This window comes from Micromesistius poutassou, assembly GCF_964030765.1.
Source record: "Micromesistius poutassou genome assembly, chromosome: 21".
Classification (NCBI taxonomy): domain Eukaryota; kingdom Metazoa; phylum Chordata; class Actinopteri; order Gadiformes; family Gadidae; genus Micromesistius; species Micromesistius poutassou.
The window spans coordinates 3,850,215-3,868,876 of record NC_140291.1 but is presented as its reverse complement, the minus strand read 5'-3'; the positions used below and the strand labels follow the sequence as shown (position 1 = coordinate 3,868,876).

Below are 18,662 nucleotides of genomic sequence, written 5' to 3'. Positions count from 1 at the left end.
GCTGTAGATCGCTGAAAGGCAGGATGGAGAATCTAAGCATATTCATTTATATATATATATATATATATATATATATATATATATATATATATATATCAGTGGCTGAGCTGAAGACTGCAAGGGAAGCCCTAAAATTTCAAAAATGAAATGGTCAAATATATACTGTTGTGTTAACATTTCATTGACTAAAAATGTGTTAGAACACGTCCATCTCGAAGACGAGTTTGTTCAGAATCAGCTGCTTATCCCAGGTCGACTGACTCGATTTCCTTCTCATTCACTCCTGTAGCGTCACAGTGGATTTGCCTGTTGAAGCTCAGCGTCCATCCACTTTAATGGGGCTGCATAGAACAGCTTTTTTTAGTGCGTTGAAAGTCAATGGTCATTGGATAATGCTGCGATTATGTCCCTCCCACGGACGCTCAGCGTCTCTGGGGGTGAATGGAGGAGTGGGCTGGCCTGGACGCTGGGCTTCTGCGTGATGATTGGAGGGTCTGCGAAAGACTAAGTTGTCCTTTGATTGACAGCGATTTTGAACTATAAAAAGTCGCCGGAGCTCTCTTCATTCCTCAGTCCCATCACGGATTTTGCAAGCGAGTCGAAAGACGAACTGCAACCTATTTCTTTATATTTGCTTGGCGAAATTGCTAGACGCTTTTCATCATACATTTCATACACTTATTCACACAATTCCTTGCTTCAGTTTAACATAATTCCCACATTTCCTTGTTCAAGTTTAATATCGTTTTGGTAGTTGGCCATCACTTTGATTCAGGGAGCCTGAGGTCTGAACTTCAAGTCCTGTATTCAGATCAGGACTTGCAGGGTGACAGGGGAAAGCTGTGTGATTTCTTGGTGTTCCTTAAAGACATGGATTTGGACAGTGCCTCAGTGGACCTCAGCTTTACAAACTGTTCTCATTAGTGGCAACAATTGGAGCTACATCTGCAGGTGTAGAAAGGAGCTTCTCCTTTTAAAGCGGCTCAAGTCCTACACCTAACACAATGGACCAAGGCCGTTTAAGCAGCCTAGCTCTGCTGGCTATTGAGAGGACACTGGTCAAGTCACTGGAAAATACAGCTAGTTGGTATGACAGAGCATTTCCTTGAAAAGGAACAGAGAGCATAATTTACATATGCATAAATTGACAATTTATATGATGTAGGCTGAAAATTAGCTTCCCCTTTTTGAAAGAGCATCAGCCACCACTGATGCGTCTTACACTATCGTGAGTAAATACTAGTTCCCAATAGTGTGAATGTGGCTTCTTATTCAATTCAATCAAACAAGTGGAAAAATTTTGAACAGGGTTTTTTCAAATACCTCAGTGTGTGTGTGTGTGTGTGTGTGTGTGTGTGTGTGTGTGTGTGTGTGTGTGTGTGTGTGTGTGTGTGTGTGTGTGTTAGTACTTGCCCTTGGTTCTATGAACATCTGTACTGTACTGTACCGACGGCGATATATTGTTTCACTTCTTATGACAAATGTACTCATTGTAAGTCGCTTTGGATAAAAGTGTCTGCTAAATGCCCTAAATGTAAATGTATGTGTGTGTGTGTTGGTGCCTGTGTCTATGTGTGTGTATGCCTGACTGCCTTCCTGCCCTTCCGTCCGTCCGTCCGTGTGTCCGTCTATGCGTGTGCGTGTGTGTCTATGTGTGTGTCTGCGTGCGTGCGTGCGTGCGTGCGTGTGTGTGTGTGTGTGTGCGTGCATGATTGTGCGTGTGTGTGCTCTCCACCCAGTGTTCGGTGAGCTGCGGGGAGGGCATCCAGCAGAGGCAGGTGGTATGCAAGGCCAGCGACAACACCATCAGCCACTGTGATGGGGCCAAGCCCGACACCATCCTGATCTGCACCCTGAACCCCTGTCCGGGTAAGACCCGGGCGAGAGAGCATGCATTCGACCAAGCGGACGAGGTGAGAGAGAGATGTGAGAGAGGGGAAAGAGAGCACCAGAGAGAGGGCGGGTAGAGAGAGAGAGAGAGAGAGAAAGTGAGGTTGATGTAGAGAGAGTGCGAGAGAGCAGGATAGAGGGATTTAGAGAGAGAGGGAGGGAGGGTCAAGAGCGATCAAGAGGGGGTAAGAGGAAGGGTTAGAAAGAGAATGAGAGATGGACAGGTTGAGAGGGAGGGGGCAGAACGAGTTAGGGTGAGCAGGGGAAGAGATCAGGGGAGAGGTAGAGCGAGAAACAGAAAGCTAAGGCTCAACAATGAGAGAGAGAGAGTGAGAGGTGGAGAGAGAGCGAGAGTGTTTTTGTTACGGGTTCTGACAGCTCTAGCTGTTTGTAATGTATTGCTGCGCCAGAGGCAAACACACAAACACAGCAAGTCCGTTCAATCCAGCATTAGTGCACAGTGGGAGTGTTGGCCTGCTTACCATAGCTTCTCCTCTCGCCCAATTCCCCTTTCAAACATGATATTATTATGTGATATTATATTATTATTGTTATTCATAGTTGAGGGTTTGTTCTTTCGACCCACATTTATTCATTAATCAATTCAAGTCATCTAACACGGTTTTTGTTTAAATACAATGGTATATTGTTGATAACTTGGAGGCAAGGCTACTGGAAGTTTAAGCCTTGCATCAGTTCAGGCAGCCACTGTGGCTCGGCACTCATGACCCCCAATACTTTCTCATTTTGCGACATTTCCAGAATATGTGTTATATTTCTCCCCCCCCAAAACAGCCTCCAGCAGGGCTGTTGTGCAGATAAAAATCTACCTTTAATCTTTAAACAATCACTAGCTGACTTCTGGAGCTAGTGGTCATTTTTTGTATGCCAGTTATCTTTGGCTATTTTGATTTAATTTGAATGAATTATCATAACATGAATAAGCGTGACTTAAGGTGACGCTGATAAAACTTGAATACATTACCTTGTCCTCAGAATACGGTTTATGCCGCAGTCAGTTCAGATAACAACGCTGCTGACGTCAACAGCTCGCCCACAGAGCACAGACTAGTGATGGGTCGTTCACAAACAAATCAGTTCGAACGAATGACTCTTTAACATGAGCGAACCGACCTGATTCCCCGTTTCAGTTCGTCTCGTTCGTTCTCCGAGACTCAACTCCCAGCTCCACCCACTAGTCGCTGAGTTGCTGACGCTGACTCGCGAGTTGCCATTCGTTCACTGACTGTGTTTAGCGGTGAGAGTGTGAGAAGTGAAGTGAGAAGTCACGAGAGCCAGCCGGGCAACATCCGAACATTCCGAGCGCTCCTCAGCTGAAGGAACTTAGTTAATGTTGTGTTGATTGATGACCGTTTGCACCATTGCACAATCGTGATTCGTTTGAGAATGAGAACGAGGGAGGAGCTGAGTCTGACCGACTCAGCTGGGAACCATGATTAGCCGCTACCAGAAACGCGACTGAACGAACGAACGAACAAATGATTTGAAAGATTCTTCTTGGCGAACTGACCGACGCGAACTGATTCAAGCAAACTAATCATGAAATCCATCACTAGCACAGACTTCACGCTGCTTAACCAACTACTTTTCTTTTGTTGTTGTTTTTATTGAGAACCCACTAGTGGCAGAAATGACCTTTAAAGGTATAATACCATTGCCAAATGAAAATATGTAAAAACAACTAGAGCAATTTTTTTATATTTTGTTTATTAGTGTTTTTACATTATTCAAATGGTTTCCGACAATGTCAGAGAAATTTCTCATTTTAGTTGCATGTCTGGGGCGAAATATGCACTTTACCGCCTAACTTCTGAAAACGAAAACATCCAGTCCTCCAGTAGGGACCTATTAAATTGTTGATATTCAAATGATATTCAATTCAATATCCAATATCGATGTAGCTTAATAAAATGTGACAGCCTCAATCAGTCGTTATATTGTATCTCATTGTGGAGCTGAGTGCAACACATTGATTCGCTTTCACTCTCTCCCTCTATTACCAACTCACTGACAACAGACTCGTCTGTGAACCGCCCCTCCTCTCTGTGGACACTAAATCCAAATAATATTTCTGACAGACTGAATGTGGATGCTGACATGAGTGGGTGCCCACATTGTCCTCATATATTTTTATTTTTCTGATTATTGTTAATATCACATGCGCAGCATAGGAGCTGTACATACTGTACGATGGCCATCAAACAATCATCCACCGCAACCTTAGAATTGCATCGACGGGTTGTGCTCAGAATATCCCTGGCTAGGCTAGCTAGGCTGAAAATAACAAGATCACAAGGCTATTTACTGTCTGTATGAATAAGAGGGGGCTCATACAGATGTCGTGTTAACATCTCCCATGAATGATACACTGTATACTGTATCCCTCTCTCTCGCTCTCTCTCTCTCTCTCTCTCTCTTGTTCTCGTTCTCGTTCTCTCCCTCTGCAGGCCAGTCATCGCCTTCACCGCTCAACCCTGAAACGGTGGTGAACTCTTCGGGAAAGGACGACAGTGTGTACCAGAGAGCTTCTGAGAACCCCGTCCACAAACTTTCCTCCAGTGAGGCTACGAGCACTATGATGAATAATAATGATACTAATGCAAATAATATCAGTAATATTATATATATTTACATTTAGGGAATTTAGCAATTAGACGCTTTTATCCCAAGCGACTTACAATGAGTACATTTGTCAGAAGAAATTATCTATCACTGTCGGTACAGTAAAGATACTCATAGGAAGCAAGAACTATTTTTAAGTGCCAGGATAAATACGTGCATAAGAGGGTTATTTTTAGGAGAGTAAGGGAGGAGAATAAATATATGGATAGCATGATATATATAACATATATATCATGCTATCTGACGAGAGCATAAGTGCATACAGTAAGTGGGTACATACATACATGGCTGCCCGCATGCTGAGGTTTGGGTGTTGGACTTTGACCAGTGCTCTCCCCTGCTCTCCACCAAGCTCGTGTTTGTGTTTGCGTGTGTCCAGATGAGCCGTGTCTGGGGGACAAGTCCATCTTCTGTCAGATGGAGGTGCTGGCCCGATACTGCTCCATCCCCGGCTACAACAAGCTGTGCTGCGAGTCCTGCAACAAGAAGGACGGACCCCTCACCGAGCCGAACCCCGGGGGCCGCCAGGAGCCCTCCCGCCCCACCCTCCGTCCCCACGCCACCTCCCCGTCCGCCGCTCCCCAGGGGCTGGTCAGCACCTCCCAGAGCCCCCCACAAACCACTAAGGCCAGCGGGCGAAGGCCTCGCTCCACCTCCCAGGGACTGACCACCACCACCTCCGCCACCGCCGCCGCCGGCCACGCCAGCTCCGCCTTCACCGCCACGCCCGAACAGGACCCCCGTGAAGCCTCCTCCTACTCCTTTTCGTCCTCGTCCTACGCAGCCGCTGTGGCGGTGACCTCGGAGACCCCCACCGACACGAACACAGACCCCAGGCCTCTCCCGCCTCTGGGGCTGCCGCGGCCCACAGCCACCTCCCTGTCCTCTTCCTCCTCCTCCTCCTCCTCCTCCCCCCCTCCCTCCCCCTCCCCCTCCTCCGACAGTACTGCCGCTGCCAGGTCAAGAAGAGACACTTTAGGAGGACCTGAGTGGGGGCGGGTTTACAGAACAGCAGGCGATCCCTGAAGACGTGGACAGCTAGTCGGTGGCGTAGCGGCGGGGACGTGTGGACGTGAACGCTCCTTTCAGTCCTTGGGTCAGCTCATTCCAACGCCATCTGACGGGCTTACACTATTGCTGCGAATTTGTTTCGGTTTTATTCGTTTTTTTTATTATTATTGTAATTATTATTTTTATTTTCCATGCCAGTGGACTTAAACCAGTTATGGTTACCTCAGCAAAGAAAACAGAAGCAGAGCCGTCTCAATGCATTCACTCTGCCCCTCTCGGCTTCAAATATGAAATGGAAGATGAAAACTAACAGAAAACACAGAAGTTGTTAAATGAAGGTGCTGTAAATGAAATGACTACAAAACATGTTTCAAAAAATGTGACGACTGCATCGCTAGCATTTCCGTTTGTGTCCGTGTACAGTTATGTTGAGCATTTTTTCCAAGTGCATTAGAACTACTATTGAAATTGTATTGTGAATGGGGCGGGGCCTGCGTCACTCGTGATAGAGAGCCTTGCAACAACTCTCTGTTCTTGGTGCTCATTCGTTCTTTTTTTTTACCCGAAAACATAACCGGCCATCCTCATTGGTTGAGAATCGAGTCCATTTGCAAGCAAAGCCCACTGTAGCATGCTCTTCCTTTGCATTGATGGAAGCCACATATGCTCAAAAAGATAAGTATAAAAGATAAGTATAAAATACGATTTAGTAATTTTTTGTAACTGATATATTTTTTAAATAATATTGTATATAGTGTAAATTTCACGGTGTTATATGAAAAAAAAAGTTTAACATCAGGCAATGTAACGGGAAAGCAGTGGTATTCGGGAAGTGCATTCAAAATGGCGGAAGTCAACGGAAAGTGGATGTTGCTGTGGTTTTTGTTCAAGTTAGTATTGCAGTTTTCTGCATTGAGTTTATAACATTATAATGTGTATTGTATAGTTCTTGTATATACGTACATGAATGAAAGCTTTAAATGTTAATATTTATTGAATTTTTTAATGGTAAAGAAACTAGGAAAAAGTACAAGTTTAAACAAATTTGGAATTCTTTGTTGTCTCATGTCTTTATTCCATTAGAATGAAAATATCTTCATTTTTTTTCTTCATATAGCTTTAGTATGACTGACTGAACGTTAGGTTTAAGATTTAATTTGAGAGGGCATGAGTAAACAAAACGACTTAGTCTAGTCTTCTTTAGTTGTATTGTTTCTATTTTGTATGTGGTCCTTCAAACCAAACATGTAAATCTTATGATATACTGTACTTATTTCTTTGACAATTGACTTATCAAAAAATTTTCATACTTATTATTTTAATATACAGCATTGACATCTGAGCAGATTATTCCCCCTTCAGAGCAGTCATTTGTTACATTCCGACAGACAACCAAGACTTTTCTGCTGTAGACAACAACAAAAATACATTTTCCTCATTTGATTTATGTGGATACAGAACCACATCAATTCCTATAAAGACCATATTATACCTTTGAAGACCAACAGGATCATTCTCTCTATGATCTGGTGCTCAAATGCCATTTTGGACCCTGACGGCATCGGCAAAGAACTCTCTGAGTCTCTACATAAAGTGGGCATTTTGTAAACCGTGAACCGTTACATCTTTGAAGAGCTGAACCTTTTGACACTGGCCTTCCTTCTTTAATGTGGGTACTTACGGGACTTACAGTGGAGGACCAAGCTATTTCGGGGCCTAAGGCGAATACAGCCGGGGTCCCTCTTCATCCGTTCTTTTAACGCAAAAAAAACAGGAAGGGCACCTCAAGGTACCTATCAGTATACAACCTTACACTAAATTGAGACAGGGTGAACAGTAGGGGTGGGAATCTCTTGGCACCTCACGATTCGATTCCGATTCAGAGGTCAACGATTCGATTCTAAAACGATTATCGATGCAACAATTTTGTATATTTCCATGCGGGATTTTCAAATATATATATATATACACATCTGAGTTTGCTAATCACTTCCTACTTGTGTGATGATCATTAAAGACAATCAACAGATGAATTACCTTATCTAATATTTTATATTAGATAAAGTCGGTTCTCTGCGCAGAGAACCTGCAGGTAGAACAGAGTTTTCTGTAGCGCTCTGCAGCAGGCGAACAAATAAAAATAAAAATAAAAATTATTATTTTTTAATTAAATTTGTTGTTCTGCATCGAGACGGAATGCATCGAAGAATCTATAATTTTTTCCACCCTTAGTGAACAGAATGAGAGAATACAGACACGAGTGTATTTGTGTGTCAGTGTGTGTGAGAGAGAGATAGCGAGAGAGAGAATTAGTGTAAGTGTGAGTGAGTGAGTGGGAGTGAGATTGTAATAATGAAATGGTAATAATAAATGGTAGAAGCAACTGATGTGCAGAGTGCTTGAGAAGGTGATGGGGAGAGTGGACGTTTTGCACATATCTACAAATACATATTGTGGATCCTCATAGTCTTGATGAAGTCCATCCATATCCATGTTGCTCATGTTTTCCATTGCATAATGTCAAAGAAAGAAAGTCCTACTTGTGGCTGTAACTTCTCACTGGTCCTCACACATAGGTGAGGTGTAGGTGTCCGGAGCTCCACCTTAGAAACAACACAATAAATGCAAAAAACATTTTAGGAGTCTAACAAAATGCACTCACTCTACATGTTTATATAAACAACATGCAAATTAATATGAAACTAAATATCCTTAAATGGGCATCAATTACCTTGGTTGTCCAGCAGGACTTCTCTGGTAGAAGTTCATGATGGACTGACAGATAAAACTGACAGATAAAACAAAATAACAGCAGGTTATTCAAGTAGTTACAGAGTTGATATTGAAATGTACTGTCAAATGATTACCTTCGCTCGTTGTCCCCGTCTTAATGCTCTCCTCCTTCCACTCCTCCTGTGTCCCTCTTCTTCCTTGTTATGCCTCTCTCTCCATGGAATGTTATGTGGATGTATTTCTCTCCTTTGTCACTTTTTCTCTTCATCTCTTTTTCCCTGTATTCATCCTGCTCATTTCTGCCTGTATTCATCCTGTTTTTCTTTATCATTGTTTATCTTCTTCTTAGTCCCTGTTTTCTCTTTCCCTTGAATGTCTTTGTATTTTATACTTGATTTGCCTTTGCTTTCTCTTCCTTTATCAATTCTACTTTAGTCTTCATATTGTGGCACAGTTGATATCAGTCATACTAAAGTCTAACCTTGCAAGCTTTGGCCTCAGCAAACCTTCCTATCACTGACTCCATATCCACTGTTCTCCTGACTTCATGTACAGTAGCGATGGAGGCAATGGCAGACAGCCTGCCCTGGGACATAGTGGACCTCAAATATGTTTTCAGCCTTTGCAGTGCCGAGAAGCTTCTCTCACCTGAAGCTACAATCACAGGGAGACTGAGAAGAAGTCTGAGAGCTATGCTCAAATTGGGATAAATATCCAGGACATTCTCCTTATATATAATCTAGCATCTGAAATGGTGATGAGATATGTGGGGGAAAGGATCTAACAGCTCCTATTATTTCCATCTTCAGGTCCTGTGCATCGACAGCCTCCATTGCTCGCTCCAGTTTGGAGCAGCATTAATCTAACTTCCCTCCCTGTTCTGTACTTCTCAATAAGTCATTGGAGTAGAGAAATCCATATAAGTCAAAGAAGGCCTGCATGTGTGAGAATCTCTCCTTTATTGTGCCCTGTGCTGTATCTATCAGGTGGAGGAAAAACTCTCTTTTGAAGAGCTCCTCTGGAGCAGACGTGTTTCCTCTCTCGTCTCATAATTAAACTGCCTTTTGGTCTTTCTCTGTCGCACCTCAGGCCAGCTCATCACTCATCGGGACGCGCAAATCCCGGCGGAGCAGCCCAGCTGTCCAGTCAACTTGACCGTCCGCAGATCTATGGAGGAAGATTTGTATGGAGGTAGATTTGTGTCTTTATTATGCAATCAAACAGAATAGGTTTGAGAGCAAAACTTTCCACACTGCAATCAAAAAATAGATTTGAGAGCAAAACTATCGACACTGCAATCAAAAAATGTTTTATTGCAAGTAAAATAAATGTGATTAAAAATGTATTAATGGGAATCCAAAAGTTTTATCTGCAAATCCAAAAGTTTTGTTTGCGAAGCCAAAAGTTTTGTTTGCGAATCCAAAAGTTTTGCTTGCGAATCCAAAAGTTTTGCTTGCTGTTGAGCTGAATCTCGTGGGCGGGACCTACGCCGAAAGATGTAAGACACGTCTCTATTGGCCAGTCTCGATCGAAGTGACAGCTTGGCAGCTCCGCTGGAGTTGGGACAGAGTCCCGCTCGGTCTCATCATGGACTTCAAAACTCCCTCTCTCGTTACTAACTGTGGATGTTGCCAAGCTGTCACTCCGATCGAGACTGGCCAATAGAGACATGTCTTACATCTTTCGGCGTAGGTCCTGCCCACGAGATTCAGCTCAACAGCAAGCAAAACTTTTGGATTCGCAAGTCAATCTGACATTTCAGTCTCTTGCTCTCTCTAAACACATGGCTGCAGTCGGTCTGCCCATCACACAACTTTACTTTTATCGACAATTTTCATCTCTTCTGGGAGCAGGTAACATTTTCCTTGCAATCATCACAGCTCCCCGCCTTTGACTGACCCCAACCCTCACGACTACAGTTCAAGTCTACACACCGGTCAATGATTACTCCTTCACCTCCAGTGACCCACACTGTTGCTGCTTGTGTGACTAGCTCCCCATGCAGGGTGATTCCGGTTCTTTCTAACACCATCTCCCTTAGTTATAGGGTTCCTGTAGGGGTCCTACCTTACACATTACTGTCTTGTTTCGGCACGACCCTCTCTTAAGTCAGTCCCCTGCCATGAATGCTCAGTCTTAAGTGAGGGTACTGCTCACGCTCTTCCAATCAACCCAATTAAGGTTGTAATAAGTGATAGTAAATGTAGCCATACACCAAATCTTAACCTCAGGAAGATTATGTCTCAAATTCTCATCCATATTGCTTGCGTGAATTCTCTGCCTGTGCAAATTCAATCTTTTGGCAACCTGGATGATCATCAACCTGGCTCACACTCAACTCCAATACCAGAGCCAGCATTTGATGTTCAGTCGGGCCATACTCCTGTAAACCTGTCTGACCCTGTAGCCATTAGTAATAATTCACATGGGTGTACAATACCATGTCTGAATAATCTGGTTACATTTCACAAAAGAAAAAGCATAGGATTAATTAGTCTAACTCATTATAACCTTTTTAGAATAGATAGAACGGGAAGGGGCGGAGGGGTTGCTATTTATATTAAGTCTAATCTCTTTGCTTCTGTACTTCACTCTGTTACTATACCTAAATGTTTTGAATTCATTGCTTTAAAAGTCAGTTTCAGCTTTAATAATTGCAACAACGTCTTTATTGTCATAGGGATTTATAGACCTCCTTCAGCAGATATTAATACCATTTCTCAATTAGCAGAGCTAATATCAAACTACTATACTGAATCAGAGGTCATTATCCTGGGTGATTTTAATCTTGACTGGCCTTCTAGCTCTTCTGGTTACCTCAAGGAAGATTTCTCTGGCCTAAATTTTGACCAACTAATTTACAAACCTACAAGGCCCAATGTAAATAATCGATCAAAGTCAACTCTCATTGATCTGATTTTCACTAATAGGCTTAGTAAAAATAACCAAAACTGGTGTATTTGAATTGGGGATAAGTGACCACTGTCCAATTCCCTGTGTGAGGGATACTCGCCTTAAAGGGGACATATTATGAAAACATCACTTTTCCTGGGATTTGGGGTGTTGTTCTGGGTCTCTGGTGCTGCCATAAAAACTTTGAAATAAGTCTGTACATGCTTTTTTGAGTGAGATATGCATTTCTGAAAGTACCCCGTCTGCAGTTAACAAATGAGCGAGTCAGTTTCGGCGCCTACTCCTACGTAGGAAGCAGGTACATTTGTATATTTCCACCCACTTCCCCATCCCCCTCCAATCAGAGCATAGATACGATTTTGTGGACCAGCAGACCAGCGTTGGGTGGAGATGTTTGCACATTTCAGAAGCAGGGAGATTCCATTCAAAAAAGATGTGACTGCCTGGCAGGGAGTCCGGCGGAGCTTCCGGTCTGCCGCCGAGCTCCCCCCGCCGGAGCTGCCAGACTGCCGCCGAAGCTCGCCCGCCGGAGCTGCCGGACTGCCGCCAAAGCTCCCCTGCCCTGCCTGCAGCTCCGCTCCGGGAGTCCGGCAGGGGAGCTTTGGCGGCAGTCCGGCAGCTCCGGCAGGGGAGCTTCAGCGGCAGTCCGGCAGCTCAGCTCCGGGAGTACAATCCCTTTCTCCTCCATGTCACGGTTCAATCTGGACTTCAGGGAGTCAAAGCAAAAGTTCCTTTCCCCCAATTCTTCTCAACCATGGCCGAGATAACCCCCACTACGAGTCTTTACTTGTTATGGAAGTACCAGAGACGTCAGACGCAGTCTTTATGATTCATAATATCATCCGAGGCGCACATAGCTTTTGTCCTTGATATTAGATATTATATTATATAGATACCTATATATTCTAAAATATAATATTAGTATTAGTATTATTATTATTATTATATTATATTATAAATAGATATAGAGCTCCCGGAGTCCGCAAACGGCAACAATCACTTCTCCTCCTCGCTGTAGTTCACTCTGACAGCTCAATGGTCAACAGGCAGCAGCTCATTTGCATGCAAGCTACAGACACCAGAAACAGCACACTCTGAAGGTGTCACGACTCAAAACGGGAATCAATTGCAGAAAGGATTTATTCACAAACAGTCCAGCGGGCAAGTCAGATCCAGGTACAAGCAGAGTTCATCAACGGGCAGGCAGGCAGACGGTAGCAGACGTACAGGTACAGGCCAGAAATCCAAAACCAATGGGCAGAAGACTTAGTCCAAAACAATATGTAATAGTAAACGGTAGATCTCTTTTAAAGAGTTTACGTGGCAGTCAGGAACACACAGGACATGACGTGACGATCTGACAAACTGAACAGAAAGGGCAGTGCTTAAATACTCTCCCAATCAAAACCAAAATGAGAAACAGGTGAACAGAAAATGGAGGGAAACCAACAAAGGCAGGAAGTTGCCCAAATAAGGACATGGGTGTTCAGTCCAGCAGGTAGGGGGAGACAAAAACAAGAGTCCACACGAGAATCCTGACAGAAGGGACTGAAACAGAGGGGAATAGCGGTAGCCAAGATTCTTTTTCCTAACCTTTTCCTAAACACGTTTTTGAACAGCTTCAAAAACATGTTTTCTGGAACTCATATACATATGTTTACTTGTTGGGAAAACACCATAATAATAATGTCTCCTTTAAGAAAACTTCTTCTCTGATTGTGGTTAAGAGGAACAAGAAAAACCATAATGAACAAGATTTTTTGAATGACCTCTATAATAGTGACATTCATCTAACATCTGAAATTACTGATGCTGACCTAGCCTTGGACTTTTTCTCAAAGTCATTCATTTTAGTCTTGGATAGACTTGTACCAGAAGGCAGTTAGTGTTAAAAATAAAAACAATGCTGCTTCTATACCTTCTTCTATTAAGGTAGACGACTGTCTAGTATATAATAGTGATGACATCTGCTTTTTTTTCCGAGGCCTGCCATACATTTGACAGTGTTGTTGTACCTCATGACGATACCTCTGATAAAATATATATTTTTTGTGATAAATTTTTTTATTTGTTTTTTCAATCATTGTTTACACATTGCAGGGGAAGCATCTTTGTAGCCCAAAATAAACAAATGAGAAGCAAATTGATTTGAGCAGCCTTGAATCCATAAGTATAACAGGGGCACAGTGAAATATTGCTTGCTCTGAAGCCTGCTCCCCCTTCCGTCCCCGCGTTCCCTCGTTCCCTCCAACCCACCCAATCGGTCCCCACCCTTTAACCCTTAACATGATAAGATCAAGGTATTGAACAATTAAAATAAGAGAGAAAAGAAAAAAAGGTGAAAAAGAAAGAAATAATAATAATAAAAAAGGGGCACACACACACACACATACATACACACAGACACAGACACACACACACACACACACACACACACACACACACACACACACACCTCTCAACCCCTTCCCCCCCAGGAATCTCATGTCTGTATGCATGTATACATAAAATATATGCATACCTTTCGAATAAGTGCTAGTTTCCTTCATCATATGATGATATCCACAGAATTCACATAGGATATACATAAAATGTGTGCTAATTTCCTCCATAATATGATGATATCCACAGAAATAGCACGTGCATAGTGTGAAATAACCAAATTATATACATAATATACCATATACATGTGCCTTATGGAGTCTACATAACATTGCAAGCATAGAGCTGGACAAAGAATATGGAAAACATAGATCAAATAGCGGAGAAAGACAGTTTGACCATAAGTATTTAAAATACAACATTTCATCTATTTTCTCTAACAACCATGACCAGCAATCAATATTAGATGTTTTGTTTTGTAAACGTGCTGTAGAGAGCTCCAGCTGTGCAATATCCCGATAAGAAGAAAGCCATTCCCTCACCGATAATGCATGTGGTGGTTTCCAACGACAAGCTATCATTCTATTAGCAGCTGTGAGACCAATAGAAGACGCTTATTATTTATAGTTAATTTTAAAGATGATGTGTCATTAAGTAGAAGCAAACACTGTGAGTGAGGGATGGCTCCTTCGATATAGGGATATGTTTGACCATATAGTGTGCCAGTCTAGATCCACGGAGGTAGAAGTATCTGTCTTCCAGAGTCTATTAAGTGATAGAGGTTTATATGAGGCTTTGGTTACAACTTTATATAGGTCAGAGACAATACCATTGTTTTTAACCTTAGTGTCAAAAATGACATGAAGAGGATGATTCCCCAACTCTGTGCCCCAAGGAACACCCAGTTGTCAGATGGCTTGTCTTTTTTAAGTAATAGGGAAATTATTGCAATATTTGAACTGGCAGAGAAGGAACCTCTATTAATGGAAAGATTTGACATATTCAGCAACAGAGAACCGAGCTGAGCCCAGAAGGCGTCAAATAATTCTGGTGGTATTCCGTCCAGGCCCGGAGATCTGCCTCTGTTCATTGCTTTAATGGCTATCCTTAATTCTTCCAAATTGATAGATGCTTCTAATGAACAGATAGCTTCTGGGGGCAATTTAGGTAGTTGTATTGATTTTAGAAATTCAGAGCAAATGTTGTCATCATGAGGTACCTCTGACGTATAAAGATTTTGATAAAATAGTTCAAAGGTACTGTTAATGTGTCAGATGTTATGTACCCCTCTTTAGTCCTTATAGCTGATATATTTGCTAGGTTATCATTTTTCCTTAGTTTAAAAGCAAGCAAACGGCTGGGTCGGGTGCTGTTAAAATAGTAATACAATGTTTTTTATATTTATTGAGATTGGATGCAAAGGATATAGTTTTATTTCTGATGCAACCTTTGACCACATCCCACAGCTCATTTATTTTAATAAATTCATCCAACTCAGCCTCAATATCTCGTATAAAAGTATCATTCTGAAGCAGAGACTTATTAAAACGCCAACGAACTGCCCTAGATTTACCAGCTCTTAATGAAAAATTACATAAAACAGCCCTATGATTCATCTGTCATTCCAGTGCTGCGGATGTCAGTGAAAAGAGTTTTGGATGCAAAGATATAGTCTATTCTTGAAGAGGTGTTATATCGAGCAGAGAAAAAGGAAAATTCTCTAGAAGAAGGATTCATCATACGCCAAGTATCAATCACCCCATAATCATTAGACCATTTCTGCAGTGCAATCGATGCCAGTCGCTGATCTCTGCTTGATGTTACCCCTGTTCTATCAATATCGTGAAGCAATACAGCATTGAAATCACCCACTATTAAAAGCTGGTACTCTGGAAGGTCTGTTAATGTATAAGATAAAAATGCTGGTTGAAGCAATTTGGAGCATAAATACAAATCAGAGCAATTTTAATACCGTTGTAAGCTATTTTACAGAAAGCGACCGATCATCAGATCCACCTGAGCCCAGATTATTATAATTTAGGTTTTGTTTTGCAGCTATAAAAACACCTTTGCTCTTCTTGGTGTAACAGGAGGAGGAAATCAAATGATACTACTTAGTCTTAAGTCTTGTGCCGCAGGGCTCAGTCTTAGGCCCAGTTCTTTTCACAATTTTTATTAATACCATTGTCCCCCTGCTTAATAGTCAGGTGCATCTTTACGCGGATGACACTATTCTGTATTGTATTGCTGACTCTTGCTAAAGATAGCCATGGAACAGCTTCACGTTTCTTTTAATGTCCTTCAAAATATTGTAACTGATCTGAGAAAACCAAATTTATGCTGCTCTCTCGAACTAGGAACAACAGTCATCATGACATGTGCATAACCACTCTAAAGGGGTCTACCATTGAGAGGGTCTCGGAATACAAGTATTTAAGGATTTCGCTCGATGAATGATGAATTTTCACATTAATAACTTGGTGGCCAAATCAAGACAGAAGATAGGCTTTTTATTTAGGAACAGATGAAATTTCCAAATTTTCTGTAGGAAAAGGATTATAGAGGCAGTTGTACTCTCTCTTTTAGTTTTTATGCCCCATCAGCCTGGAATACCTTGCAGCATGAGCTAGGTATTAACACCTTGGTTCCATTTAATCTTTTTAAGACATTGCTCAAATACCACCTGTCTCATTCATGTAATTGTTTTAATTAATTGTGTTTGTGGTTATTTATATGTTTTAATTGTCTCTGTTTTTTTCTTTCTGCTCTTAAATTTTTTTATCCTGTTATTTCTGTTCAATTCCTAAATCTATGTTTTATTTATGCTCCTTTGTATTTTTTTATTGTATTTTTTTACTCAACATCATTGCAAATGAGAGCTTTGCCCTCAATGAATTTCTGGTCTGGTTCCCAGGCTACCCTACTACCCAATGTTTTTTAAGTTTCAATAATAATTGTGTGGGGTCAAGGGTCGCCGCGTCTGGCAAAGATTGGGTCGCTCCGCCCCCCAGCACACTTAATGTCACTTCAAACTTTTCATGAAACTTTTCATGTTTCATTGAAACCCTAATAGGGCTTTGGATAAAAGTCTCAGCTAAATAAATATAGTATATATAACTTTGTATAAAAGCGTAATGCATTGTAATCAGGGCCGGTGCTAGCCATTTGGGTTCCCTAAGCACAAATGCATTGTGGTGCCCCCCCGAAAATCATCAATCAAACATCAATTCAGTAATTGTCAGTACGTGTCTCTTTATTTCCAAAATAACTTCTCAACATTAATGTTTTGCAATATGTAATGTGCAAATAAAGAGAAATTAAAATCTTGATAAAAGACTACACTAATTTTGCATTAACAATAGCACCAAACATTAACATAAGTCCTGAACTAGTAGTTGATGGTTGTTGGTCAGGGCTGGGTGCTGTAGCAGAGTCTGCAGAGATTGGTGGTTGATGATGTGTGCTTGAACTGCTGGTGGATGGTTGATCATCTAAATCTTCCTCCTGGTCTTGAGGAACTCCTTGCACATATCTAAGCATTGACCCTGCATTCAGAAATACAAGAAAAAATACTCAGGGATTGTACACTGAAATACAGTTTTGCACCTTGATTCAAAAACAATATTACACATTAATTACAGGTTTAAGTAAGCCAATGTGTAAATCACTGATGCATGACAACATTTAAAACTATTTTACCTTTAAGACAATGATTGATGGCTCACAATATAAAAAAAAAACTACATAATTTGAAAACTATGAATGTGAAGGGAGGGGGATATACATAACTAAGATTCTTTATTTTCTTTCAAATTGTAGTTTCTCCTGCAGATGTCGCCCTGCAGATGCAAGGTTTTTCAGAATTCATGTTACCAGGAGCCATTCTCCATTCATCAACTCATTACTTTAAAGTATCATCTGTAGCATTACTTTTTCCACTACAGTACACAATTGCATACTCGTTGGTTCACAGTACACATGCATAACGTCATAAGGTAGGCTACATTACAAACGCCAAATAAACATCCTGAAATGCAGTAGACCTATATAAGTAAACTTGGCTAATACTTGGCTGACGACTTCTGATGGCTAAAATAATATAGGAGCTAACGTTAGTTTGTTGACATTAACGGTAACGTTAACATTACCTGGCATGAGCATAGACATTCATACAAGGACTAAATTACAGAATTAGCCATTTTTATTTAAAACATTGTCTTACCTGCCATCGACGTGCGTGCATCATCTGGCTGTCTCTTCTTTTTTCTCTTATCCGCGCCCGACTCTTGATGCCTTTTCGAGGCCATGTCCAAACACAGGTGTCTGCCAAACTTGAGAATGATCTAATCGAACATACCACTGGGATGTGGGGGAGGGGGGCACCAAGGGGAGACTTTCTTTTGTATTGCTATTAACACGTTTTACACATGTTCATTTTAAATATATTGTGTTATTATGATTATTATTATGATGATGATTTTTTACGAGACATTTTTTTGGTGCCCCCCCAGACACTTGGTGCCCTACGCGCAGTGCGTGTTCTGCGTGTGCGGAGCGGCGGTACTGATTGTAATAGGTAGGGTAATAGGTAAAATAATCGATTCTGCAAGGCATCGGGATTCTCTATAGAACGATTCTGTCTTGATGCAGAAAAAATAATAATCTGAAACAAATTTAATAAAAATGTTTTTTTTATTATTTTTAATTTTTATTATTTTTAATTTTGTTATTAAATTTGTTCGCCTGCTGCAGAGTGCTACAGAAAACTCCTTTCTGCCTGCGGGTTCTCTGCACAGAGAACCGACTTTATCTGATCTAAAATATTAGATAAGGTAATTCATCCGTTGATTGTCTTTAATGATCATCACACAAGTAGGAAGTGATTAGCAAACTCTGAGTAGCAAACTCAGATGTGTATATTATATATTTTTTTGAAAATCCTACATGGAAATAAACAAAAAAAATTGTTGCATCGAGATGCATCGATATCCGTTTCATAATCGAATCGTTGACCTCTGAATCGAATCGAATCGTGAGGTGCCAAGAGATTCCCACCCCTACTAATAGGTGGCACCTACCTCACAAAGTCA

The 18,662-nt window shown here is 41.5% G+C and overlaps 1 protein-coding gene and 1 pseudogene across 3 annotated transcripts in view; one reads left to right on the top strand and one right to left on the bottom strand.

Moving 5' to 3' along the window:
- adamts14 (ADAM metallopeptidase with thrombospondin type 1 motif, 14) overlaps nt 1-6,552 on the top strand; it is a 44,558-nt gene extending 38,006 nt beyond the window's left edge. For both annotated transcript variants that reach the window (XM_084486003.1, XM_084486004.1), the window contains 3 exons: nt 1,740-1,869; nt 4,359-4,469; nt 4,913-6,552. In XM_084486003.1, the coding sequence (XP_084342129.1) occupies nt 1,740-1,869; nt 4,359-4,469; nt 4,913-5,559 (888 nt within the window). In that variant the 3' untranslated portion in view covers nt 5,560-6,552. The remainder of the gene's footprint in view (nt 1-1,739; nt 1,870-4,358; nt 4,470-4,912) is intronic.
- Nucleotides 6,553-8,110: 1,558 nt separating this feature from the next.
- Nucleotides 8,111-10,309, bottom strand: LOC311366774 (annotated as a pseudogene). The gene is made up of 4 exons: nt 10,234-10,309; nt 8,759-9,295; nt 8,276-8,319; nt 8,111-8,147 (listed from the first exon to the last, which is right to left on the bottom strand). The product of its transcript is annotated as an uncharacterized misc_RNA (transcript).
- Nucleotides 10,310-18,662: the final 8,353 nt, after the last annotated feature.